The sequence below is a fragment of the Passer domesticus genome, chromosome 20 (assembly GCF_036417665.1).
Source record: "Passer domesticus isolate bPasDom1 chromosome 20, bPasDom1.hap1, whole genome shotgun sequence".
Taxonomy (NCBI): domain Eukaryota; kingdom Metazoa; phylum Chordata; class Aves; order Passeriformes; family Passeridae; genus Passer; species Passer domesticus.
The window spans coordinates 4,070,244-4,098,017 of record NC_087493.1 but is presented as its reverse complement, the minus strand read 5'-3'; the positions used below and the strand labels follow the sequence as shown (position 1 = coordinate 4,098,017).

At 41.8% G+C, this 27,774-nt stretch overlaps 1 protein-coding gene across 8 annotated transcripts in view; it reads left to right on the top strand.

Annotated features, from left to right (window-relative positions):
- The window catches only part of CEP112 (centrosomal protein 112), a 159,484-nt gene that overhangs the window by 60,021 nt on the left and 71,689 nt on the right, over positions 1-27,774 (top strand). For all 8 annotated transcript variants that reach the window (XM_064395729.1, XM_064395728.1, XM_064395727.1 and 5 more), the window contains exons 19-20: positions 618-725; positions 11,671-11,853. In XM_064395729.1, coding sequence (XP_064251799.1) covers positions 618-725; positions 11,671-11,853 — 291 coding nt within the window. The remainder of the gene's footprint in view (positions 1-617; positions 726-11,670; positions 11,854-27,774) is intronic.

Genomic DNA, 27,774 nt, shown 5'->3' with positions numbered 1-27,774 from the left:
ATTCCCTTGGAAACATGCCTGATGTACAGCTAACAGTTGTGCTTTTGATACAAAAGCCTTTGTTAATTGAGTTGTGAAATTGCTTCCTTGATGCTGCGTGCTGGAATCTGTGGGACTCATTATTCATAGGCGATGACTATCTTCAGAGGACTTCACTTGCAGCCAAATAATTCTCTTTTAAGTTATTTAAAGTTATTTTCTGATTTAATGTAAACTTGCTTTAATTGTGTCGTTTATGCTCTGACTCGCACATGATTTCCCTTGAATTTCCACAGGCACTGTATTTTTAGGTGGAATATATTTGAGTCTTAAATACATCTAGAGAAAATATTCCCTTAATTTCCATGGGATATTCAGCACTGTTGAGTGAAAAACTGAGCCAATCCTTTGTAATTAGGGAGTGGCATAACAGTGATCACTATGTCCTTGAGTAACTAATAATCCTGTAGAGACTGAATATTCATTTTCACCACATACAAATGGTGTTGTTATCATTCCCAACAAGTGATATTCTCCTCTTTGATGGTTTACAAACAACTGTAGAAATGTCAGAACATTTCAAGCTATGCCTTTTTTAAAAAAAAAAAATTAAATATTCCCTTTCTTTTCCCATGTAGATGGCAGAGGTTGAAGCAGATCTAAGCAGATCAAAATTGCTGCGGGAAAAGCAAGCCCAAGAATTCTCCTGGCAGTTGGATGAGATCAAGAAAAGATATGAACAGCAGGTCAGTTGCTTTGCTCCTCCAGGTGGAGGGGAGAAAACACCCTTCCTGCAGCTGTAGGTCACTGCGTGTTGCTGTCCTGCCTATAAAAACACCATTTATAGATATGCAGAGTTTTGTGATGGGGACGGAGGGGGGAGAACCTACACAGAAAATACTTTTTGTTTCTTCTCCACAATCCTTTGTACCTCTGACTCTTTCAAATTGTTTCCCAGGCTTACAGGTGGCAACACCTATTTCCATAATCACCAGGTTCAATTATTGAATGAATTATCTGTTTCTCTTCTTGTCAAGAAACAGCGGTTTATTCTTTTTATCATTTTTGACACGGGGAGTGTTCGTATGAATGCTTGTTTTGGCCCGCTGAGCGTGATTTTCTTCTTTGTAATGTAATTTCAGGGTTGGGAAATACTCAGGAAACGTTTGGGTGGAGACAAGAAAGTTTTGTTCGGTACTGCTGTGAAATGTAAAGGGGGGGAGAAGCAGACGAGAGAAATTACTGCATGACACAGGCTTGGGAGCTGAGGAGCTGCACCAGGCATGGGTGTGAGCTGGTACTTGGTCATGAAACTAAAGTGGCCTTTGCTGGTAACACCTGCTGAAGGATTGAAAGGGGGTTTTTAGTACTTCGTAGGAATGAGGTGGTTAATCCATGAAAGTTCTCTCTTATCACTGTTCTTGTGTGGATCTAAGCTTGCATTTCCAGCAGGGAAATGTGGTTTCATTGCTGTTTATCTTCTGTGCCGTGAGAGGATGAAACGCTGCGGTTGGCTTTGGTGCCAGGCCTGCTCTGGTCCATCTGGAAGGGGCTTTTTCAGGGAATTAAGGAACAAGATCACTTTGGTAGGTGTTGAGAGACCCCTGCTCTGTGCTGAGGAGGAACAATGGTGTGTTTTGTGTGTGGCTCTTGGAACAGAAGGGAGTTTGTTGGGTCAGATCAAAGCAATGTCACCACTTGTGCTGCCACCTGACAGAGGTGACATGCTGGCCTCTGGAAGGGTGAGGGACATCTCACAGGTGTTCAGCTTAACTGGGAGATGTTATTTAGGATGATTTCTGCATTTAGTGATTCAGAAATAGTCAGAGATACTGGGGATTTGTGCAGGAAAAGTGAGGAAGCTTGGTGTGTCAGGGACTCGCTGAAAGGAGGGTGATGGAGTGTCAGGGTCAGCTGGACATCTGCCTTAAAGGAATTTTTTATTTAGTCATATTTTCACATCATTTTAGGGATATGGTTGGCTCACATTTTTTCTTTACAGTTCTCATAATTTGTAGTGCATCTTTAAAATCCCAAGTAAGCATTTATTAGAAGATTTTGTTCCCGTTTTCCCATCCCAGATTTTAATCTGCAGAGATAAATGCTAACTTGCAGTGTATCAGGAGTTACAACATTCCTGTTCTACCTACAAATGGTAAAATTTTTTTTTACTATCCATAGTAACATCCACCAAGCCATAAATAAAATTTTCTGCCAATATTCAGCTGACTTTGCTCACTAAAGGCAAATGACAATGTCTCATATTGTCATGGTTTAGTTTTATGTGTCTTCTTATATTCAGACCTTCTGGAGACTGTGTCAAAAAAACTCGCAAAGCAAGAAATTAATATGAAAGTTAAAAATGTTTTGGTGAATCTGTTCTGTAACAATGTTGATATTGTGGTAAACATCAGTGAAAGCATTTTTCACTGAGATGTTTACTGCTTCCCATTTATTTTATTTAGGATAGCTGCTTTTACTGTAAGAAAGAACAGCTAAGCTTTATGAGACATCACTGGAACCCCAGGGTTTCAGCCCTAAACAGCTAAACAATGAGAGCCAAAGAAGAATTTTCAGTGGAATCCTGTTTATGCCCTTTTAAAAAATTTATTTCTCTTTGTCCTTCATCTGGAATGTTCTTTGGAAGTTGGTGAGCAGGGAGAATACGTGCCCCTTCCTGCAGATTGCAGGGGGTTATCACTGGGAATGAGGTTCTGGGAGGCACAAAGCCCCTCCAGCCCCACCACGGAGCAGGATGAGCTCAGTTCTTCCACTCTTCAAATTTCCGTTCAGTACTTCCAACTTCTGTTTCTCTGCACTGCTCTCTATTTATGCTTCAGAACTTCTAAGCCATTTTTAAAGCAGACTTTTCCTTGCCTTGTTTTACTGCATATTTCTTTGGTTGTTACTTGGCAAGGAGCAGACTGATTTAAAATGTTTAAATAGAGCAGTGAATTCGAAGTGTGGATATATTTTGAAAGGGCTCCAGCAGTTTTCCAGTTGGAAATAGACACCCAACCAAAAACCTGGATATTTTTGCTACCTGAGAAATGTAGTGATTGCTTCGAGATGTTCTGCCTCAAGTGTCTGAATCTAATTGTCAAATTAAATTCAGACATAAAAAGGGAAGGGAAATTGCCCTACAGATTTATTTTTTGTTGCCTTTCATGGTGAGTGGCAAGGGTAGCACTGATGGCAACCTGGACAATTCAGTTGCCCATAATTTTAATCAGATAGGTAATAAAGAACCAAATTAACTGATGTGTTATCCAGTTCCCCAGTCTGAGAGACATTTTGGGAGTGAGTGTAGACACTTAGAGCAGTGGTTTCACTTCTCTGCTTTATCTGAATGGTTGATGTCACAGGACTCTGCTTGAATACTGGTTTCAAAACACTTATTGGTGTGAACATGGACTGTTCATTGTAGGGCTGAAAGATGGTTTTGCCTGCAGATTAGACGTACTGGTATATTGGTATTTATCTGATATTTATTACAACAAATAACCCGATACATTGATATTTACTTATCTTTGCCTTTTGCTTCAAAAATAATTTCGGAAAAAACACAGCAGTTAATATTTTAGCTTTTCAAATGCACTCAAATCAATTAATAAAGCAAAAAGGAATATTTGGATCTTGCAGTATTTGGTTTCAGCTGTCACGTGTCCCTCCTGGTTCCAGCTTCATCTGATTCGGTGCCACTTGCTTTTGAAGTATCCACTGAGAACACTCTCAGAGAGAGAAACTGGTGGCTTTTTTTTTTTCTTCTTTAAATATACTTTAGCTCAACTTTGTTCTACTTGCAGCTGTTAGATTTGAAAGTATATTTTGAAGAAAAAAAATAACTCCAGCAGCACCAGAGTTCCTATCTGCTGGGAGCAGCTGCTTTCGGCACTTCAAAGCCAGTGGACAGCACAGTGAAGGCCTCAGCCTTTCCTGCCTTTGAAATGGTTGCAGTATCTGTAGTTGGGCTTTATGGCACTGTCAGCACAGGAAGAAAGGTTGTTTGGTTTTTTGCACCCCCTCCCTTTTTTCTTTTTTTCATTTTTTCCCCCTACTTTCTAATTACATCGTCAATTCAGCTCAAAGTACCTGGGAAGTGTTTCTGATGAGTTCATCTTCTATGAGCCCAAATGTTTGAAAGATCATGTGCCCAGACTTTTCAGTAATGGATTTTAGTCAAATTTGACAGAAAAGTTAAGGAATTTGCTGGGGTTTTTTTCCCATATCCTTGTCAGTTGAGCACTTTCTGAGAGCACATCTCTCATGGTGAGTGGTGGTTCCATGGCAGAGATGGGACAGGGCTTCATGCAGGGACATTGCCCAGCACACTCAAGTACATGCACACCTTTGTTTTAAGCAGATTTTCATAAATTGTTGAGAATGGAACACTTCCAGTGAACTCAATGTTATCCTAACACTTGAATGACATTAGCTTGTCCTTTAAAAAAACCCCAAACCATTAATAATCACTGTGATCACTGTTACACCCATTTTTTGCTGTGAACAGTTGCTGAAGTGACTGGGTGAATGTGAAATAAATGAGATGCAAGATTAGTAAGAGACCCAAAGCCTAGGAAATTTTATTTTACAGCAGGGAGAGAACACACAAAAAACCAGTTGATGAGTTATTGTGATAGCATCAGTTACCTGATGAGTTATGGCCATACTCTCTGAGATTAAATGCCAGCCTAAATATATAAATGATCTTTTTGGTTTGCTTCATCTTTAATTGTGTTTATTCCCTTCAAGAATAATTATTCATGCTTCCATAGGAAAGTGGAAAGTTGTTACATGATAGCTGAAGAATCTCCCTATATCTCAGGAAATCCTTTCTTGTGACATTTATTGTTGGGTTCTGACTTCTGTAAAAGTTATGAAGATATTAGAGTTGTCATCTTGTCCTCTGTATCTAAATAGGGAAGAAAGAGACCTTCAGAAATATTTTCCTGGGTATTTAATGAAATCACTTTGAAATCATGCTAAAGACAAGTCAATAGACAATGCCTTTAAGTTGGCAGCAAGACAAAGGTGTGGTTAAGTTAAATATGCCTTTTATAATAAAGAAAGTGAGGTAAAGAAGTGCAAAATAGCTGGTTAAAAGTGAAAAAAGCATGTTTGTAATGTTACCTGCCAGCAGCAAGGACAACATCTGAGGTGCTGCTGGGACACTGTTCTTGTTTTAGCAGTGTGCTGGAGCAGAGGAACGTGTTATTGAGAGGAGAGGAAGAATATTCTGTAGATCTTTTTTGTCTTTTATAACTTTCTAGTGAGGTTAATTTAAAGAAAAGAGTGAGGTTCTCTCAGGCAAAACATTCACTTAGTAATTAACATTAATAGGGGTAACAAGCTCCACCTCCAGCTCACTTTATCCCCATACCCTTGCTCTGTTAAGAGTTCCTGCCACTGCACTTCCATCCGAGCTGTCCTTCTGGCCTCATTCTTCATTTTCTGGGTTTTTAACTTCTCTTTTACCAATCTGTTACCCACCCAAGTGAAGGAAACACTTGCAAAGCCCAGTTTGAAGTCTGTTGTTCCTCTGATGGCAGATGTCCCAAGCATTTCTTAGCTGTACGTTAACCTGGCCATTTATTTTCAGAGATCCACAATCCATTTTTAGTATGCTGGTTTAGTTGTGAGGAGAGAGTCTTTGTGAAAAGCTTTGTTCCTCTCCTCTTTGTCTGTACTCGAAGATAATTGAAATACAGTCTGTTCTTGCAAGGAGGCCAAATGAGCACGTTAGTAGAAGCTCTAAATTTTTCATGTCATCGGCAACAAGCTGCATAAATTTAATTTAATAAATTAATCTAGGATGCATAAACGTTTCCTTTGAACCATCCTAAGACACAGATGAATACCATTTGTGCAGAATATCTGAGGAATAGTTTCTTCAATCAACATCAACTTTTTACTTTTGTAGCTAAAACTCACAAATGGGAAAAGGAGACAAATTTAACCTCCAAGTGAAGAGCGGGTGGAAATCTTCTCATGGTGCCATTGCTGTTTACAGAATTGTTAACCAGACAGATGGGTATTTGCACGGTCTCCTTCAGGCATCTGAGTCGTGTGTGATTCAGAGTTGAAAGCCTGAGCTCTCTGTGTAGTCAAAGAATCCACTTTGAGGGGAGGAGGGAGAGGGAGGCGATTCCAGAAACACAAACGGGTGCCTGCGGTAAACAGCGAGTCTGCCTGGGAAGGCAGCTCTGTGTTCAAAGAAGGTCCTTGGATAAACTGAATCCCTAAAAAAAGACTACACACAGCAAATTCTGCACCAGAGCCTGCTGCAGACAGGCATTTGCAGTGGCTCAAGGTCTGTTAGTTGGAAAGAAATATTTCTCTTTGCAGCCTGTGATGGGTTTGGTGGTGTGGGTGGGCTGGGGAGGGGAAGGGAGGAACCTCCTGATGTTCATTGTGGCACCAAGTTGGATTTAATCATGGCAACTCCATTCCCAGTATATTGTTACAAGAAGGCTGGAGAGGGATTTTTCACAAGGGCGTGTTGTGATGGGACAAGGAGGAATAGCCTTGAGCTGAAGGATGGCAGGCTTAGATTAGATATTAGGAAGAAATTCTCCACCATAAGGGTGGTAAGGCCCTGGCAAAGGTTGCACAGAGTTGTGGACTCCTCAGCCCTGGAAGTGCCCAAGGCAGGTTGGACAGGGCTTGGAGCAAGCTGGGATAGTGGAAGGTGTCCTTGCCCATGGCAGGGGCTTAGAATCAGATGGGCTTTAAAGGTCCCTTCCAACCCAAACAATTCTGTGGTTCTGTGATTTAAAACAAATTTACTCATGCCAGAAGATTGGGAAGATGGAATGATTGAGGTGGGGTTTGCACTGCCCATACTTTAAAAATATTAAAATTCTAAAAAAGCCTTTATAAGTAAAAATGTACAGATCAGGAATATAATTTTATATAGTGAGAGTGAGACCATTCAGGTACATTATTTTAGGGGAGGATAAATCAAACTGCAATTTGGCTAAAGACCGGCTTGTTTCTGTTAGAGAATTTCTTACAATTCTTAGTTCACAGTTGAAAAAGAATTATTAGTGGTTGGTGAAAAGGTATAAGTATTACAGAAAACAGTCTTACCAATTAAATTATTGCAGCCTGCAATGAAATAGAAAGTCATGTACATTACCCCACGTGTGGTAATGTGTGCTTCTGCACAGATGTATTTTTCACTGTCCCATTTGCCCTTGGCTCAATACAGCCCTTATATCTTGGGAGACCTTTGTGTTTCAACTTACAGAAAAATCTCCCCCCCAAAAAAGTATAAATTAAAATCAATTTAATTTATCTGCTGCAAAGGAGCTCTGGTAAAAGAGGTTCTGGTTTTCTCCCTTAACTTGCAGTGAAGATGCTCCTTCTCTGCCCAAAGTTCTGCTGAACCAGACCCCAACATGATTAACACTCACTCCTCCAGCCTGCTAGATCAGATTACTTTCAGCAGCAGAATTTGCAGGGATGGGTAATCCCCATATCCTCATGGAACATGCAGGTTTTTTGATAGGCTTAGGAGACAGAAAATTTTGCTGGAGTTGTTCTTTGGGGGACAGTTCATGTGCTGTGCCCTGCCTGGGCAGAGGCTGGGGCTGGTTTTCAGCAGGCTAATCATGCAAACTCCTGATTTACAAACACTTACATGATTTTAGGATGGAAATGCTGAAAGCAGACGTGCTGTAGGTGTGCTGCAGAGTGAGTTTAGCTCAGTGACACATGTAATCCATTGGTGGCTTCTCCAGCCCTCAGTTCAGTCATGCCAAAACAGTGCTTATAAAATCATCCTGCCTTGCAAAACCATATTTTATATAGGTGTTACTTAAAATATTTCTGGAATTGCGGACATAAATTTACATGAATTTTCATACTTTGGTGTCAAATATTTATTGTAGCAGTTACATTTTTCAAAGAGGTAGTGAGCTAACTAATTTCCTTTCCCTCCTTTGGGGACTCTAAAAAGAATTTCAAAGGCGTGCTTGTTCTTGAGAACAAGTTGAAATTGTTCTAAAATTGAAAAGCCTAAACTTAGCGTGTGATGTAAAAGCAAAAACTGGGTAGTAGAAGGCCTTGTCTAGATTAGGGACTTTCAAAAGGTATTTGCTGGTGTTGATTAAATTACAAATCTTTGGCTTCTGAAAACATCTCCTGCGATCGGTGAGCTGTTTATTGTCAATCTTTGTTCTTCAGGCGTGCTAACAGCAGCAGGATTTCACCTTGGCTCTGCATTAGACTGTCTCTTGTTTTAGCAAATTGTCCTAAAGCACCTCCCCTTGTGAGTGCAATTCCATCTGCCTGTGCTCATCAGCTGAGTTGTCACTGGCCTGGGCACAAACCACGCTGCCAGATTTTTTTGGCACCTTTTTGTTTGTGTGTGTGAGTGAACAACAAGAGACTGTCACAATTCTTGCATTAATCTTTTTTAGCTTGTTGTTAAGAATTTAATTTTCTTCTTAATATCTAAATATCTAAATATCTAAAATTTAAATTTTGGTTAAAAGCTAGATTTAGAAGAAACAGTGTAATTAAAAGCTAAATTTAAAGTGTAATTCTGATGACAGTTTAGTAAATCACCTGTTGGCTGTTGCCTTGAACGTTACTATGTCACACTGTGTGGAAACAAAATATGAAGAATTCAGCTAAGAAGAAATCATAATTTTCAAATATTTGTGTTAGTTGGTAACAGCAATGGTAAGAGAGGCTCTCTCAGGTCAGACAGACATTCCTGCTTGGTTTTGTGTCCAAGCTATGGCTGGAGACAGGAACAGATGCTCAGAGAAGGGAATGAGAGATTTTCATCTTTGGGAGGACAAGATGAGGAAACATCCAAGGCACAATGAATGCCCTGTGATTATGGTAATAGGGCACACACGATTATTTAATGAATGTTTCTTTTCAGCCTCGCCCCTAATGCCCATTGTGAACGTCGTGTTGCTTGTCTGGCTGAAATGTATAGCACCTACCAGTGCCTGTCCCCGGACACTGAAGTGCTGGAGTGCAGCAGACACTTGAATGTGATCTGATGAAGTGCTCAGCGTCAAGGGGTTGATGCAACAAGATCTCAACACGACAGAATTTTTGAAGGAGGTGGTTTTGTTATATCATTCATAAAGGCGCTCTCTACCTCAAAGAGGAGACAGAATCTGTCTGGTTTGTGAAGAATTAATACAATTTTCATGCAGTTTCCTGTGATGAAGTCCTGTCATTGCTGAAAAGCAGCATGGATTTTCTCTTTCTGTTTTTTGGTATATGTTAATTTTTTTTTCCTTTTGAAAAACAACCCAATAAAAATACAAGAATGAGAGAGGGAGGAGTGGAAGAGAAGCCATAGTGCTTGCAGGAGTTCTGAGGGGAGCAGGAGCTTCAGGGAGTGCTCACCAGGGCAGGGAATGGCTGCTCAGTCACTTTGAGAATATGGAATACCTGCTAATATTCATTAGGGAAGATGGCTGTGGAGGCCTCTGAGGGATGAAAATGATCTGGTCCTCATCCTTTCTCTTCTCTCCTGTTTCTCCACCTTCACTCCCTGCCAGAAACATCTTAAAGTGACAAACCAAAACCATCATGGGAAATACGTAGCTTTAAATGAGGAGAGTTTTAAAATTTTTCTTCAACAAATTTGCCTTTTGTAAAACACCTCCCCTCATGGTACCACCCTTTCTCTTCCCACCGATGAGCTGAGGGGACACCCCTCCTGCTGAAGGACCTTTTGCTCGTTCCACCTATTAAATTAAGATCTTTGTGTCTATAAATGCTGAAAGTGAAGAGATTACTAAACAAAACAATTTACTTTGGTTGGTGTGATAAAGGCATAAAGAGTTGGAGAAGTAGGATGTGTCCCCTGCATCCTCTGGGTCACATCCCTGCCTGCTGCCCTGTCTTCTGGCAAAAAAGTGACATCTCCAATAACTGAAGCTCCCCACAGCAAACTGCCTTAACCCAGACCTACATGGAACAACCAGCTGAAAACCCAATAATTAAGACAGAAAAATATTTGAAGGGAAAGGCCTCTCCTGTTGACACAATTTCTTTTTAATCAGGTCTTATGAAAGGACATGAAACATTTTTTTCTCCTAAATCAGGCAAAGGCTCTACAGTTATTTTAGGGAGCAACATCTTTTTCTCTTAGGCACAGGATGGACACCACAAGCATCTGAGAGAAACAAGGTTTGTACAGAAACCTTGGGCAGAAACCTAGTGTAAAGAACTTTATGTGAGGATCCCAGGCCCAGCCTGGAAAATGTGAGGGGTTAACCCCGGCAGGGACTTCAGGCATCTTTTAATGAGCTCTTTAGTGTTATTAAATAATGTAGGTACGTTAAACCGTGCAGTGTTACATCTGTTCTTCTCGTTCCGTTTGCGGAAGGATGCTCCCAACCACAGCATGGACGGCGCATTTCCCTTTTAAACTTGCATCACGCTGATCTGCAGTTTGAGAAAATGCCCTTTTTTTTAAAATTTATTTTAATTTAGCTTCAAATTTTCCCCACGGAAGCCGGGCAACCAGCTGATATCATTTCAGAATTGAATGCTACAGCTTTAAGATAAGGTGCCGGGCGCTCTCGGCGCTCACACAGCGGCTCCTCCCGTCCGCTCTTTTTTTCCTTTCTCATGCTGAAAATACCCCACCATGTTCACGATAAGAGATTTCTCTTTTTTTCCTTTTTTTTTTGTTATTTTTCTTCCTTCCCCCCCTTCCTCCTTCTCCGAAATCCACCAAAACTGAAGAAAAATCCAAGTGACTGTTCTTAGCAGCTGTGTGGCCCGGAGTTCAGTGGGGAAGCGGCTTCCTGCCGTCCCTATTCATCACCTGCTTCAAAGGCGGCCTGGCCGCTCCAGTGTGCAGGCCAGGTAGGGTGCCTTTGTGCGCAGGCGGGAGGATTAATATCAAAGCTGCAGCAACCAGGCCCTTGGTCTCAGGCTGCCATTCAGGCAAGCGGGGAGAGGCTAAGAGTGGCCAAGGTCACAGCATCCAGTGTGGTGCGGACTGGGAACGGCTCCTGAGAATAGAGGGCTTCTTATGAAATCATGGTGCAAGCTTGCGGCACAGCAGGTGCCCTTCTGGAACACATACATCTGTTTATGTTGGGATAGCGTAGCTGACAACGGGATAATAGAGCTTTGTTTTTTTTATAATTTTCTTGCTCTTTTTTTTTTTTATTTAAGGGGAAAAAAAAAAAAGACAACTCTATGCGCCAGCGTTGAGGAATATCGCAGGAAGAGCGTTCGCTTTGGAAATCATAAAGAATTCTTGCAAAGCTTTAATTGCTGGGGTGGGGGGTTGTGTGTGTGTATACTTAAGCGAAGGGGCGAGCAGGCTGCCTATTAACCATTTAGGATCCTCAATCCTGCTGAGGAGCAGCAGCGGGATACTGGGGCACCCGCCACACAATGCGACAATGCCTCCCCTTTTCTTTTTTTTTTTTTTTTTAATATTATTTTTTCGTACGCTTCCGACATTTGTACCAACAAATTGGGTAAGGATGCGCTGGATTTGCTCGGTTGTCTCCATTGTTGGGATTGTCTGGAGGAATTCTGTCACGCTAACGGTGGCTTTTTAAGAGGTGAGGTAATAGTGACGTAAAAATAAAATTGCCAACTTGATGAAATTAAGGGGGAAATTAAGCTGTAGACGAGTTGTCATGACGACAAGGATGTTCTATTGATGAACTGTACTCCTCCCTGTCCAATCAGATAGTGGAGCTGAAGCTGGAGCATGAACAGGAGAAGACGCACCTATTCCAGCAGCACAACACAGCGCAGGACTGCCTGGTCCGAGACCATCAACGGGAGATGGAGAAACTGGAGAAGCAGCTTCACGCTGCCATGGCAGAGCACGAGAGCCAAACTCAGGACAGCAGGAAACGAGACGGCCAGGTAACGATCAATAACGCTTGAAAGGCGCCCGCTTATTAGAAATTGCTGATAATGAGTGTTTCCTGTTTGCCAGCATTGTTGGTGGTGCTCACTGGGGGAGCATTTGCGAAACTGGCACATAAACGTGATTTCGATTTTCTTTTTTTTTCTTTTTTTCTTTTTCCGCTTTCCCCCCTCCCTTCCTACTGCTGAATAGGGCTTTAAGTGCAAAAACCACAGGTAGCCAGATTAAAAATCCCATGGTGCGCTATAACTCGGCCTATTTATAATCTTGTCTCATTTTCTTTCATGATGGATTTGTTTAAGAAAAAAAGGTATCTGTTCTTTTTCCCCCCCAGCCCTCACACTCACCCCTCCTTTTCTTCTTCCTGGGCAAATCCATGTGAATTATATCTGCTTCGTTCGTGTGCTTTTTTTTGTTTTAAATCTCTGCAGGTAACTCACAAATGGCTTTATTTCCCTTTGTTCATGTCTTTTTTGTTTCAGTTTTTGTATTCTAGATTTGCATTGTGCGTTTGGTTCCGTGTGTCGGATGTTTGATAAGATGATGTGGGTTTGGGGTCGCTTACCATCACGTTTATTTTCCTACACACACGTACCCCTCCCATCCTCCATCTCTGTGGTCACTGTTGGAAGCCATTTGGCAGAATAACCCCCAGCTGAGGTAGCATTTGACTCTTCAAACTTCTGGATGAAATGCACACTGTCAGCATGGAAAATGATCTTTATGAGTTTTCACTTCAAAAACCATCTTACTGCCTTTTTTCCAATGTATTTTGTAAGGACGGCGTGGTATATTTTCCTAAGAGCCTTTATTAAAAAGGCCTGCAATGGCAATATTCTAAAAACTAAGGTGATTTTCTAGTTTAAAGAGTTTACAGAAAATAATCTTTCCTAATCAGCGTTAGAATTGCTTATCACGCATGGATTATTTTATACCCAAACTGGACATTTTGGTAAAGCATCTTTGTTGACACGTTTTCCGCGCACCACCACCTTCCCTAGGAGATGTTAGGCTCAGACTAAGAGGCATTTTCGCTCTACTTTCCTGTAGGCTGGTAGGCTGTGTCTTTTACTAACACCTCCAATGGAGCTAAATGAAACTGAATTGAAAATTTACTTTTAAAATCAACTGATTTTTTACTTTGAACGGCTCAGACTATCGAAATCTGGCTTAAGGAAGTCCATTAGGAAGCAAACGGCTTCTTGGGGGAGGTTGAGAGGTATATTGCAAAGCCAGGACTTATTTCTCCATTTCTACCATTGTGGTTTTCCAATGAAAACGGGATATACTTTGTGAGAACACTTGAGCAGGGGATACTCAGGTGGCCTCTGAAAAAAAAATTAAACCTCGCCTTTTATTTTCCGCTGCATTGTAAGAGCGAACAAAGCCTTAAATGGTTCAAGGGATTGGTTTTTATCTTTGCATTTTTTCTTTTTGGCCCAGGATAGATTCATCTCAGCTCTGGATCTGTTTGCGAGTGTCTTTTCAGACTTGTAGCCTCTTCTCACCTGCATTTCTGATGTTGGTTTTTTGGGTTTTTTTGCGGACAAAGGCAGAGCTGTAACTCCCACGTTAAAAGAAGACGGTTTTGGAATTATATAGAATTATTCTGTCTACGCACTAGTGCTCATCCCAGTTCCTGTATTGCTCTGTAACACTGAATACAAAAGGAAGGGGACTCTCTTCAGCAAATCCTGAGAACTGGGAGGTGTCTCTAAGTCCAGCTCTGGTTTGTGCTCTTGGGGGTCATTTCTGGCAGAGGCTGGAGCCCAGAGTTTGGTTGTGCTTTCCGTTTGCAGGGGATCAGCAATGCTACTACAGGTGCTCTGTGGAAAGCTGGGAAATTTCACAGCTATTGGGGGAATCTGAACAGTCTGAAAAGCAGAGTTTGGCCTTTTAACAGAGCTTTTCTTTGTAGTTTGAATATCCCTGTACAGTCATTTGAACATTGCTGCCATGAGAATGACATGTAAATCAGGGAAGAAAGGGCAGTTGCTTTGACGAGAAGAGCTGTTGTTTGTTTAAATTCTAGTGAGACTCTCCCAGCTTTCAAGGACGCAGATTTTTCCATTTGGGAAAATAAATTGCTCTTCGTTCCTTCCTTTGGTCTTTGTATTCAAATCCACCTCTGTCTTTGCACTGAGCTCAACAGAAAATACTGGTGTTTCTTGTGGAATTATAGCCCAGATTTTTAATAATTTTTTTTATTCTTCGCATATGTTTACTAAAAATGCATGTTTTGGACATCTGATGTGACTAACGGCCAGTGTCCCTTATGAAACATTTGTCAGGCTCTAAACAAAGGTAACCCAGTCATTTAATGGGTGTTTAACAGCACTGCATTTTAAAAACGTGTTAAATTGGAACCGTCTTTGACAGCAGTAATTTTTAGGAGTGCTTTGTGTCGCAGCGAAGGTGAGATGAAATAGGAGTGGAGGCCATTTTGCTTGGCGAAATGAAAAGTGGATTTGCTGGGTTATTCGAAAAATTTAAATAATAATTAGTGTTAATCACATATGAGTAGCTTGGTTTGAAGGACCTATCTGCTCAGTGTTGGGTGAATGATGTGAAAGCACCATTATTAAAGGTATTCACTGGAAGTCTTTCTTAAATCCTTTTCCATATGAAAGAGTAACGAATACGTATTTCTTAATATACGTGGTTAAAATATGTATTTCGCACTATATTCCTGAAGACAGCTATGACTGAGTACTGCAGATCAATTTGTTTTACTAATACTGTAAAGATTAATTTAGTTTTTTTATTGCATATTCAAGGTCTCTACTTGCACGTAGGTCTTCAGGTAGTGTGAAAGACACTATACAAAATGGTTAGATTTTATTCAAATACAAATACATTTATTAATGCTTTAATCTCAACTAGAGTATAAAAAATAAGATTTGAGTGCCTTTCCAGATATTAATTAAATATAAAACAATGTTATTTCTTCGTGAAGCGTAAGTCTAATATATTTTCAAGAAAGGAATTTGATTGAAGCGTATCACCTTTTGTGTTGATGATGAATTTCTGGATCACGATTGCATTCCGCCTGAATTTCTCCATTTCCAGGAGTCTTCCTCTGATTTTTTCACCTGGGGTTGTAATGCTTGGGGAGGAGTAAATTGACTTGTAGGTCAATAAAAGTCAAAGCAGTACAAAGGCTTTTATGCCATGCTGTGTTCTTGTAGGCTTTTAAATCCTGTACGTTTTCTAAGAACTGCCATAATGTTGTTATTCTTTAAACAGTAGCTAATCACACAGGATTGTGTTTTTTTAAATGGGAAGTTTTGAATCGCTACTTCTATTTAATTTAGATACCTGGATTTTCTTTTGGAGCATTGTTAAGTTTGCTTATACATTCTGCACCTGCCTAAGTAATTTTAGTTTATCCATCAGTTCACAAAACAGGGAGCTGCTTGCATCATGGAGACCTTCCTTTGTTTTAATAAAAGCAGTCTTGCTATGGAATCAGTGATTTTCTGAAGCAAGACTTCAGGTCACAGAGAATATATCCACTTTGCTTGGTGAAATGAAATAGCAAGGTTAGGAAATTTTAATAACTGAAGCGGAGGGGCTGAGTGTCTGCGGTGCCAGTTGTGCCCTCATATTTCCCCTTTGTCCTTTGAATGTCCTTCTCTCCCCAGCATCTGTCACGTGCCCTCAACCAGCTCAAAGATTTCCATGTTCCAGCTGCTGTACAGAGTTGGATCATTTTCCTGCTTGTTCTTCCACCGTTGACCTTTGGGCAAGAAGAAGAAATAAATGTACCCCTGTAACATCAAATACGGCGCTTGGCACTAAAGGAGAGGAAAGAAAGTTTCCATGAGGAAGCTGAATCCTCTTTCCAGGTTCTGTTCTGAGATAATTGGCCAGGCCACTGTGTTCATCCAGTCGTAATTGGGTCAAGAGCAGCTGGAGTGCTCGGGCACGTTCTGCCCGCGCGTGTCACTGATGTCACAGTGTTTAATTTTAACAGGCAACGTCTGTGCTCTCAAAAACGAGGCTGCTCTAAGAGATCACTGCTCTTTTGGGGTGTCTTGGGGCTCTCAAGAAACCCTTTTTGGTCAGGAAAGAAAAACCTTGAGTAGTTCTGAAGCTGTGTGGACGCAAACATTGAGAGCAGAGCTTGTTACAAAAAACCCCGACAAACAGGCTGGAGGTGGTAAGAAGAGTTAATAAGGTGTTATCCCATGGCTGGAGGATCTGTTTCCTTTTTCCTCTCTTGCTTTGTGAACTTTTCATAATCCCCTTGGCCTTTACCATCCAGGTTTGCTTTCCCTTCTCAGAAATCGCAGCTCCTCCCTTGCTGTCCCATGTACAGCACATCCCATCACTTCTTTTCTGGCTTCTCTTTGGAAATTTCTTTCTTTTCACTTGGGATCAACAATCTTTCTGCAGCCATTGCTTTGCACCTTGTTCTGTCTGAATTAATTTGAGCCTGTGGAGTTAAAATAAAAAGCCAGTAGCAATCACTATTTTCATTCCAGCTGTGATAGTTCTTCTCATTCCAGCAGGTTCTTGGTGTATGTTTGTGGTTCTGTAGATAATTAGTGTATCAACCAAGTGGGGGAAACAGAGGCCATTTATCTTGGCTCCATAAATGTATGAAGGGTGGCTGTGCTGCTGTATGTCTGCTGCAGAGCGCTCTCAACTACTTACAAGAGAAAATACAGCAAAAAGCCCAGCAGAGACATTACCTGCTGGTTTAGTGATAGCTCAACACCCAACTCATGCCCAGTTTCTGCCTGTGTGCAAATACTGCTGCAGCAGTAACTTTGCAGTACTGTACTGTATTAATAAGAAGGATTTGGGGAGCATTTTTTTCAGAATAGGAGACTCTCTTCAACTTTGATTTGAAAGAACCTATTGTTACCCACAGATAAATCACTGATCAACTCTTCTGCTTCGTGTAATTGTTTGAATATCTCCAGATACCAGTTCCCACATGGTTATTCTCCCAGTATCAGTGGAAGCAATTTGCTTGAGGGGATCTGGAGGGTACAGATAGAGGTAGCCTGGGAAACATTCAGATGCTGACAGTGCTACTACTGAAGTCACTTCTGTTTACAATTTGGAATAAATAAATTATATTACTATTTTTTTTTTCTTTTACTTCCTTTCTTTGCTTAGCAGAAGATGTCTTTGGCATGAGAAGAAATGCACTGCTTGCAATGCAGACTTTCTCTGCAGCCAATCTGAATCCTAGGGTTGCAATCTAAATATTTGTTTGTTATATTTTACTTGAAGAGTGGCTCTTGGGCTGCCAGTCAGACTCCTGTAGACAGACAGCCGTTCCCTTTTAGGCTTTCCCAAACAAAAGCTTTTGGCTATATTGCAGCATGTTTCATTTACCACCAGTCAGCCCAGGATAATGAACATGACTGTTGATGTAAAGTATTTCAAAGTACCAAATATTTGTTGCAGCACTTGTGTGGTTTTCCTTGGTTGTTATTCACAGTCTGCTGACTCAGGGCTGCCATGGATCCCATTGATGGAGAATATCTGCAGAAATCAGGGATCTGGTGCTGGGTTCCATGGAGATGTTTGCACTGGGTTTTCACTCAGAGCTTTGCTGTCAAATGGTCAAAGGCAGCAGTTCCTTGTGGAAAGACTCAAATACTGCGAACCCACAGAGCTGGTTTTCACTTGAGTAAATGCAGGGGAGCTGTGGGAGGGGCTTGGGCTGCAGCATTGGCATAATCTTTGAGATAAGAGTTAAAAATGAGCCTTTGCTCTGAACTGGAGCAGGCAGTGCAGGCTCAGTGTTCTCTCCATCAGGCTCTGGCTCTCCTGAGCACATCCCTGTCCCTGCTCAGGTGATCCCACCTTGGCACCTTTGTGTTCCTGTGTCCTGCTCTGGCTGAGCTGCTGCCCAGGGCTGGGACACCTCTCAAGCACCTGTTGGACCAGCTGTGAACATCTGCCACTTGCTCACTTCATGCACCCTTCAGAGTGTCCTTGTGCCATAGTGGGTGATCATCTCTGATGTCTCCAGCATTTTTCCTCGACTCTCACTCTTCTCATTAGAGCTGAAGTTGGATTGTGAGGAATTTGGGGCGGGAGGTGTGACTTCACTCTTTCCTTTTATACTGCAGTCAGCCCAGCACTTGCAATACTTAAAGACATTTTTGGAAAGCATACATAATAGTGCACAAATTGTCATCTGCTGATTAAAAATGTTAAGGTAACTTAGGAGACAACAGACATTTTGTGCTGTCTACAGTGTATGTAAAAGAGAAAGCAGTTGCCATAGAAACTGGCTCATCACATAATATGAACTCTGAATCTGAGATGGAGTTCTTTTCAGCAAAATGGACTTTCTGTTTCTATAATATGAAATGGAATATATCTGGTAATTATTATAACATTGCAATCCGTGGTTTTATATTCTCTTTTTTTTCATTTTAAATATTGGCAGCTGAAGATGGAGTGTATAATTTCACTTGTCTAGGGGCAGGGTGTGGATCGTAAGGCAGTAATTTTATTTTATACCAGCACTCCTTGATTAGGGAGAAGTGATTATTTCCTGCATAGATGTTAATAAACATAGATTAATTTCTCTGAATAGACGTGAGATCAGTTTTGCTCATCTGTGAGATGTAAAGGATTTCTGCCAGGTTTTAACACATCCACTAGGTGTGGCTTTGCAGGGTTTGTGTGTGATGGCTGCAAGGAATGATTAACACTAACAGACAATAAGCTGTGTGTGGTGTGAAATCATTTCTCACATTAAAGTTACAATAAGGAATCCTGAAGTCAAAAATTATCAATTACAAGCAGATGCATGTACAAACAGGTAGTAACTGCAGCTTTTGAGGTGGTGTAATGTAATTTCTAAGCAGAGAGGCAAAAATACTGTGTTAGTCTGCAGAAACTATCGATTTACAATAAAATCTCTTGATGTTGATTTGATTGATCTCTTGATTTGATTGGAGGAGCTTGTTTCTATGTGAAGATCAGTGTATAGCAAAGCCAGGCTCTGAATTTGCTTCTTGATATTACTTCCAATTGTGTCCAAGTCTTCAAAGTGTATTTTCTGTGATATTGGATTGTTCCAAATATTACAACTAAACTAATTCAGTAAATGTCTGCTGCACAGAGGAGGGAATGCTTGCTCACAGCTTTATTAATGGTTTTTAGTTCTTTTGAAAATTTCTTTTTTTGTGTTATCTTGTAATGTGTTTGAGACAGTTGTTGAATAGAAGGAAGTTGGCTTCTCCTAGTCCATAGAACAAGTGCAGCAATTTGGAAAACAGCAGTGCCATCCACTTCAAACGCTCCCCTGAGTGCTGAAGGGACATCCTCTAATGGGAGACCAGCATTCATTCTGGAGTTTTTCACAGCATCATAGAATAATTTGGGTTGGAAGGACCTCTGGAGGTCACCGTGCCCAACCTCCTGCTCAAAGCAGGTCTGACTTCAAAACCACGTCATGTTGCTCAGGGCCAAGTCCAGCTGAGTTTTGAAAAACCTGCACTGGTGGAGATTTCCGAGCCTTCTTGAGCCAAAAGCTCCAGTGCTTTACCAATCCAGTGTGAAATCCCTTTTCCTGGATATGCAGCTGGAATATCTTTTGTTAAAATTTGCATCTGTAGGTTCTTGCCTTTCCTTCAAGAAGAGTGGCTCTGTCCTCTCCACAATTCCTTATGCTCAGTTGAAGACAGCAAATCGATTTCTCTTTGGTGTTCGGTTCTCCAGGCTGAGTAAACCTGGCTTGGTGAGCTCCCTGCAGGTCCTGGTGATCCATTCCTCAGCTTGCAGTGCTTGAGGTCCCTGTGGATGGCACCCTGCTCTCCACACTGGCTGCTTACCCAGGAAATGCCACCCACGGTGTGGCACAGAGTCACTGTGTCCATCATGCAGGGCTTTGGAGTGGGTGTTCAGCTGTGTCAGCCCATTCTGAACTTTGAGAAGTGCCACTTGTTGGCTGACTCTTCACTCCTGTTCAAACCCTGTGAGTTCTCTGCTCACACTGGAGAGAAGTCTCTGCTCACACTCTGCTCATCCCTCCACTCTGTGTCCCTTCAGTTTGACTGTACAGACCCTGTAAAGTCTGTATCAAAACCTTGCTAAAATCAAGATAAATGACACTGACACTTCTCCCCTTTCACTGCAGGAGACAAAAACTTTATTTAAGCCTGCCCTGCCCTGGTTTATCCAGCTTGTAGTTCCCAGTGACCCTTTTATGCTTCCAGTGCCTGGAAATTAATTTCATGGAGTTTTACACCATCATTTTTCCAGGGATGGAGGTTAGGGTGTCCTGTCTGTGATTACCTATAAAGGTGCTATGTATTGCAAATTAAGTAGTTAAATTTCTTAGAGTGTGCTTTTTCTCTCATCCCTTCTCTAAAGAAAGATTATCCAAAATCAATTTAGTCTCTCTTCCTTAGGTCATCAAATGTTAATTCCATTCACTCACTGCCACGATAAATCAACTTTTGAACAGTAGTCTGGCTGTTAAATGATATATATCTTGATAGGAGAGATTCTATGATCTGCTCAGTTCCTCAATTCAAAGGTATTTTAAATACCAAGTGAAAGAATGAGACACTGGGTGAGAAATGGTGACAATCTGTAGTTTGGAATGTTAACACCACTTGTTTTGGCAGCAGTACTGCTCGTAAAACAATAAGATCCATATGGATGCTAATTTTCCCAATTTTGAGTAATAAATACAACCTCTTTATGGTTTAAGTAATGATATTACTCAATACCACTGCAGGGTCCAGTAGATGGTTTCATGATGAGGTAATAAATAGCGATTTTGGAGAGCTGATTTATTTGTGTTTTTCTTTTATGTGGTTTCTGATGGGGGAAGAAGAAATCCCAGAGCCAGTGCAAAGCCTTGCCTTCTCCTGTAGCTGACATACTTTGGCTGAAGATATGTCAGCTGAGAAATATGAGCCCATCCATACAGCTCTGCACGCTCCCACATTAAAGTATTATAAAGGAACCTTCAAGTGGAAAACCAGTAACAAATTGCAGCTGAGATGCTTATGGCAAATTGCACTGCCCTGCGTGCCCCACCACTGCTCTGCCTGTTCCTCCACATGCTGCTTTAGGAAGAAAAATGGGAGCCTCCTCTGGTTTTCCTCTGTTTCCCAGACAGGAGCTGCGAGGGGGACAAGCCCCAGGCCCCCGTGGTGGGTTCTCTGCAGGCTGGGATGATGCTGCTGGCACAGACACAGCCTTGAGTGTTTCACCACTAAAATCTCTGCAGCTGTTTCCCCACTGGCCCAAGCCCGGTGTCTCTAGCAACTCCTCCAAGTCCTTGCTGCCTCAGAAGTATGGAATTTGCTGTCCCATCCCATGGAGGGGCAGCCAAATGCTGTCCACTCTTCCAGCCCTGCTCCCACCCCAGTGCCATGCCCGGTGTGTGCTCCCAGCTCCAGCCCTTCCGAGCTGCTCCAGCCCCTTTCCCACCAGAGCATGGACTCTGGGCACAGCACACCCCACACGGGGTGGGCTGGGCTGTCCCCTGCCAGTTCTGAGCCGTGAGTGACAAAGAGGTGCCAGCAAAGGGCTCCTGACTGGGTTCTTGGGATGTGCAAGCCAGGGAGATGGGGCAGCGCAGCGCAGTGCCAGGAGTCTGCTGCACCTGGGTGGTGCAGCCCAGGGGCACTGGCTGTGTGCTCTGGGACCTCCTCCTGCAGGAGCCAGCCCAGGAGAGCCCATTCCCCATGGCCACCTCTGATCTGTGCCTTCAGGCAGGAGCACAGCCCTGGCACAGCCCTGGCACAGCCCTGCAGAGCCCACTGAACAGCCAGCGTGTTGGCCTTGTATGGCTCCACGCTTCCCATCCTGATTCATTATCTCTTGTCTTTTCTGTTGTCATTTGGTGTTTCTGTTTTCCCTCACACCCAGATAAGAGCAGGGATTTTAGGTTCTGCTTTTGGGGATATTCCAGATAAAGAAAACATCGTGAGTCCTCAGCTGGGGGCTGTGTGCTTGTGCTGGCCTCAGACATTTCAGCTCACAGAACTGTATATACCTTCTCTACAATTTTTCTTTTTCCTTTTGAAAACATCTTTTTTTTTTTTTAAGAAACAAATTAGAAATAAAATCCATTCTTTTAAAGTACAGCGATTGTTTTCAGTATGGAGTCAGACAGCAGAGCTCAGCCGAGTCACCTTTGAAGAAATGATTGTCACCTTACCTGAGCAAAAACTGTTTCTTCATTTGAATGAGTGGCACAGACTGTGACAGTGATTTAAGGTCTTTAGTGTTGATTTCATGCAAGAAAATATTTTTCACAGTATGACTTTAAAGTAGACTTTTTTCCCCCAATTACTCTACATGTTGGCAGCAAATTAGCTTTGAGGGAATATTGTGCACATCATAGTTCTCTGTTGATGTATTGGGGAGTCATTTTTGGATCTTTTAGCTCAGTCAGACCAATGACTGACGTTGTTCATGTCTTCCCTTTCTGTGGATTTGAAAGACTTCCTTTTGACAGGGAGGGTGAGATGGAAAAAAAGCAGCCAAAGTACAAGAAATGATTGGCAAAGTGATGATATCATCCAGTGTTCAAAGACTCTGCAAATTGAAGCTTATTAAGGTGACATTTTGTCTTCTATTCAGCACTAATTGGAATCATGCCTGGGTGCATGATGTGGAAGGTACTTAATACCTGAGTGTTTATCATGACAAAATGACAGGAATCGATGTCAGGGATGCTGTAGATTTCTGTTTAATGCAGAAAACAATATATTTCAAACTGCAATTACATATCTCAGAGTCATCTGTATTCATGTGTCTGAAAGTCCTCCTAAAATAACACAAATGAGAAAACTTTACTTTTGACCCCTCCAATATTGGCCTGATCATGAATATTCCATTTTCAGGTTTTAGAGTTGTTCTTCAGAGTTCATAAAATCATCACTAAGGTAGTTTAAGGGGGAAAAAAGGCAAAAAAAAGGGACAAAACCCTCTGACACAGTGTTTTCACTTGAAACAGATCTGAAAATCCCACGAAGAGTGAACTCCATCTTCCACACAGGGGATACAATTCTTCTAAAGTTGCCTCTGACAGCTTGAGTTCTTTTGTAGACTGTGCTTTCTGCTGTATTGGCATCTGTAAAGTGAATTTAGAAAAGAGAAACAGCGGAGAAAGTGATTTTTGGAAAGGCAGCTGCTGCAAACAGAGTACACTGGAAGATTTGAAGGAAGCTGCGTGTTCTCCTGCTGTATTTGCTATCCTTAGGGATTTCTGGGTTGGAGGGCACCTGTGTCCTGGCTGGGGTAGCAGCAGGAGCAGTGTGTTACTCTACATCTTCATCTTGGACCTTACGAAATTCAGATCTTCAATTAAACCTCTAGTTTAATATAAAATTAATATTTATTCAGCAGCTGATGAAAACAAGGAGCTAGTAGATGACATTGTTACCTGAAGTGCTGTTTTTAAGGGAGTAGGGGTTGGCAATTGCAGAGTAATATGTTTTTAAAAAACCCAAACAAAACAGAAACAAGCAAAAAGCCCACAAACAAACAGAAGGAAAAATGCCACCCCAAACACAAATCAATGGAGTGTGGATGCTCACAGGAATTACTGGTCATTAAGTGACTGATCCAGCTGCCTGTGTGTCCCTGTGAACTCCAGCAGTCCTGTAACTAATGAGATGTTGACAAGCAGTAGTTTAGGGGCTGCTGGTAATTATTTGTATTGCTGGAATCCTCTCGGGGGTCTGAGTCTATGTTGTGTTAGTGCAAACATGGAAACACAGACAGTTCCTGTCCCTGAGAGCTGATACCATAATTGTGCTTGTGGGATGCTGCAAGTGGGGGCAGCAGAAGGTTGGGGACCTGAGATAAACAATTTTTATCAGTTGGTTTCTGTGTAGGTTGGTGTGGTTGGAGCAGGGAAACAGAAGACACAGCACACGAGCTGTCTCCTTTGAGTGCCTCTAATAACTCAAAAAATCACATCAAAACACATCAAAAAATGCCCTTGCATGATTTGTCTGTAGCTCTAAGAGACAGCTGAAGAGTGCTGGCCCCTTGCCATGCCTGCAGTGGCTGCTGCTGTCAAAGGAAAAGGAAAAGTGTTTGACTGAGGTGGGAGATGAGCACTTGAAGAACATTTTTGTCTGTTCAGAGTTTGGGAACCCCTGTAATGATTGCCATGCTTCCAGGCATGCTGGTTGTTCAGCCTACTCAAGTTTGCTAATAACTGACTGGGAGCCTTCTGAAGCTGTGAATTGCACAGATTTCCTCATGGGAAAGCAAATTTAAAGAATAATTTGTTATTTTTCCTTTTATCTGTTGGATGCTGTTGTTGGGGAGTGCAGGGGGAGTGGAGGGAACAGGACCCAAGCTGTCAATATACCATTGGTAATGTTAGACAGAAAATATTAATTTTTTCCTGCTAAAATCAGTTTGGGATACGTGAGGGAGTGTGTTTGTGTGTATATATGTGTCTGAGTGTGTGTATATGTATTATTGCCCTCTAATGGATAGAGTCTGAATGGCTCAGCTTTGTCTGCTTATATGGGCCTTGTAGCAAAACATTATTTGCAGGATGTCTGATACTTCTCATTTTAGAAGAACTTTATGATGTTCATTCAGACTTCTGATGCATCTTTTGTGAGTAACGTTCCTTTAGTTGTGTAATTAATTTGGAATTCTGTAGAAAGTCCCACAGCTTAGAGAAGTGCTTTTTCTTTGTTCTCTGAAGGTTCATTTCAGCTCAGCCAAAACTGCTTGAAATTCAACATTTTATTCTGCTATTTTTACCACAGTGCCATACATAATAACTGAATTTTGAACAGATTCCTCTACAGCAGTGACATCAAGGATGTGTAGACCTTGCTCCTTGGCTTTCTTCCATCCAGAGCATGTCCTTGTCCCAACATCCCTGCTGAACACCCTGGGTATCCAGGACCTGCCCAGCTCCTGGGATGGGGCTGGAAGAGGGAATGAGCTCTGCTGTGGTTGATGGGTGTTCCCAGGGGCTGCTCCACCCCATCCTGCTCAGCAGCTTCCTGCCTGCTCCCACGTGCTGTTTGTTTTCTAGGAAAAGTGGCAGAAGTGTGTAATGTAACATTAATTCAGACTGAGTTTTCAAATCTATATGAGATTCATGATAAAGCCAAGTGGTCTAATGATGTGTGCTAGGTTAGGGTTCATTTTGCTTTTAAATAAAACTGTCTTTGAAGGTGACTGGAGTGACTCAAGGAGGAAGGCTGCAGGTTAGTTGGGAATGGGAATGCAATTGTCTGTGCTGAGAGTTGTCCAGTTCTCCATGTTCTTTATAGTGAATCCTAACTGCCATGTTTTTTCCTAGCACAGCTCTGTTTCCATTCATGTGGGGGAATTCCATTTCAGAATTACGTTTTTTCTCTCTGCAGCCATGTTCTTTTCCTTTTCAGACTTTGCAGTGCTTGCTTTTGCAGCAGGGTAAGTGTGCAGTGCTTGGGTCAGGCAGCAGAAGAGCCCTGGCTCGCGGCTTCCTTCAGCTCCTGCTGCAGTGAGTGTCCAGAGCCACCTCCCTCCCCTCCAGGAGGCTCCTGAGGGGGTGTTACACAGCCATTCCTGATGGATATGGATTGCAACAAGCCAAATATTCCTACTCATGAAATCCTGTCAATATTCAGGGCAGAACAGCAACTCGTTTCACAAAGCTCTGCTACAGCACCTCCAATCTCTGCACGCTTTCAGCTAGTCCATCACATTTCTATTTATGATCCAATTACAAGCTGAATGTAGGCTGGAAGAGCAGAAGGAGCAGCACATTAATCAAATTCCCTTGTAATGACTGTGTTCTCATGCTCTGAGGTGTGATACAAGGTAGGGCACACAGTGCTGGCTTTTCCTGTCCCTGCCCAGGGCTGGGCTGTACCTGCTCAGCTTGTCAGGCTTCCACAAAAGGCTGTTGTAGTGCTGGGAGAGCTTTTTCCTGGCAGCAAAAGAAATTGTCCCTGTGTTTCAGTCTACTACATTTTCCATTTGTGAGGAAAATAGAAAAAATTTGCATATGTTAAGAGAGAGATGAAGGATGTTGCAGGAGCATCTTCTCAGCCCAAGATGGGGATTTTATCTGCATTTCTAAATATTGGTGTTTTTCTTCTGAACATGATGTTTCCTAGCAATATGCTTTTTCCCTTGGAAAAGTTATTTTCCACTTACAATACATTGGCAGCCATTGTTTGTATTGTTCAGGATCAACCCTAGGATTTTTCTAAATGTTATTTTGATTTGATGACTTTGTTCATCAGTGAATTATGAAAGCTCTGATTGTTTAGGGCACAAGAAGGGCACAATGCATTACTGGGTCACATGCTCGCTTAATGCATGCACATTGTGGTGGCAGTAGTAATAGCTCCATTAAAGAACAAAAGGTAGCAACACATAGACGCTCTGGATCTGGCCAATCCCCTCAAATTACCATAAATATTTGAGCAATCTGAATAGTTTTAGACTCTGTAGTAAAGCTTTCCTGTTTTTATCTGGCACTGAAGGAATGTGGAATAAAGTATTCATTTAACAAAGTATAAAAATATGTGTGCTATGCAGTTATAATCATGTGTCATTAATCAGAAAATACTGCAGAAACTCTGACAAATTAAAAACACAAGGATGTGTCTGCAAGGGCTTTTTCAGTCATTAAAAAGCTGCTTCACCTCTCAGGCAAACTATTTAATGGCAACTCCTTGCTCAGTGTACTGACATCTTCAAAGGCTCTGACATCTGTCGGCCTTTGAACTACCATTAAAAAATATTATCCCATTTCCATTCTTTTATGCCCATTTTTTTAATTATAGTCCTTCTTTCAAGTTAGGAACATGGTTGGTTTAAATGATGCTGTCCTTTCGTTTTCAGCCACCCAGCTGCGGTTTGAATAAATTGATGTAGAATCAAAGGCGGGACTTTAAAGGGAAAAGGTTTGATGGACTTGGACTCCGAACCAGATGAGGTTTTATGATGAAAAGGGTTTAATCCCAGCACAGGCATCGCTTCTATCAGTCGAGCAGTACAAAGCGATTCATATATATAGGTTCACCAGAAATGATCTTTTTTTTTTTTTTATTTTTTTTTTTAAACAGCACAGATCTCTTCAGGACTTGCAAATGTGGCATTAGCTAATATTCAGAGAGCTGATTTCCTTTCATCCACCAGAAGCTTATGATTATAGTACAGTTCTCGAATTGGAAATGAGAGCTGCAACACAGATTTAAAGCTCTGCTGTCTGATTTGTATTCAATATACATGTCACTGCGGGACAAGCCAGTCTAGGCCGAGCTGGTTCAATGAAGGGAAAAACAGTTCCAGCATCAGAAATTCTGGGGGGTGGGTGGGAAAGGTACCAATTAATTCTTACCTGCTCTACCTGAGTATTGTGTGGGATACTTAGTGGATTACTCTCAGTGCTGAGGCTGTGCAAACAAACCCTTGTGATAAGGTTTCTTTGGCAGCTCTGGCATCAGGGAATACGCAGGATTAATCAGTAATGGCTCCTAAAGCAGCCAGTTATAGGGAAGGCAATGTTTGTTTTTCTGTGCCTGAGTTTCAAGGAGGTTTAGCAGAGACAGCCCTGCTATTCCTTTATAGCCTTCATTAATGTGGTAATTAGGCCTGTGTGTGAGGAAAGCCAAAATCTCTGTCTCACAAGTGCATCAGAAGCCATTTGTCAAAACCACCACCTCAAGGTATCCGAGAAACAATCTCTCTGCTACTTCCCTCATCTTAGTGTTAGTAAAAAATGTGCTACAAAATCATGATTTCTTATTTATTTTCACAGAGTAAGATTGTGTCCTTCAAAACAGTGATGCTTTCCAGGGAGGGAAATCAGCAGGTTTCAAAAGTCTGCAAATTCTGTCCCCTTAGAAGGCTGATGCACAGAAAGGAGCCAGCTCCCTTTGGTGCTCTGCCTCCAGTCAACAGTTTCTCCTTCAAAACCTTCCCACAGCTGTTGTTCCCTG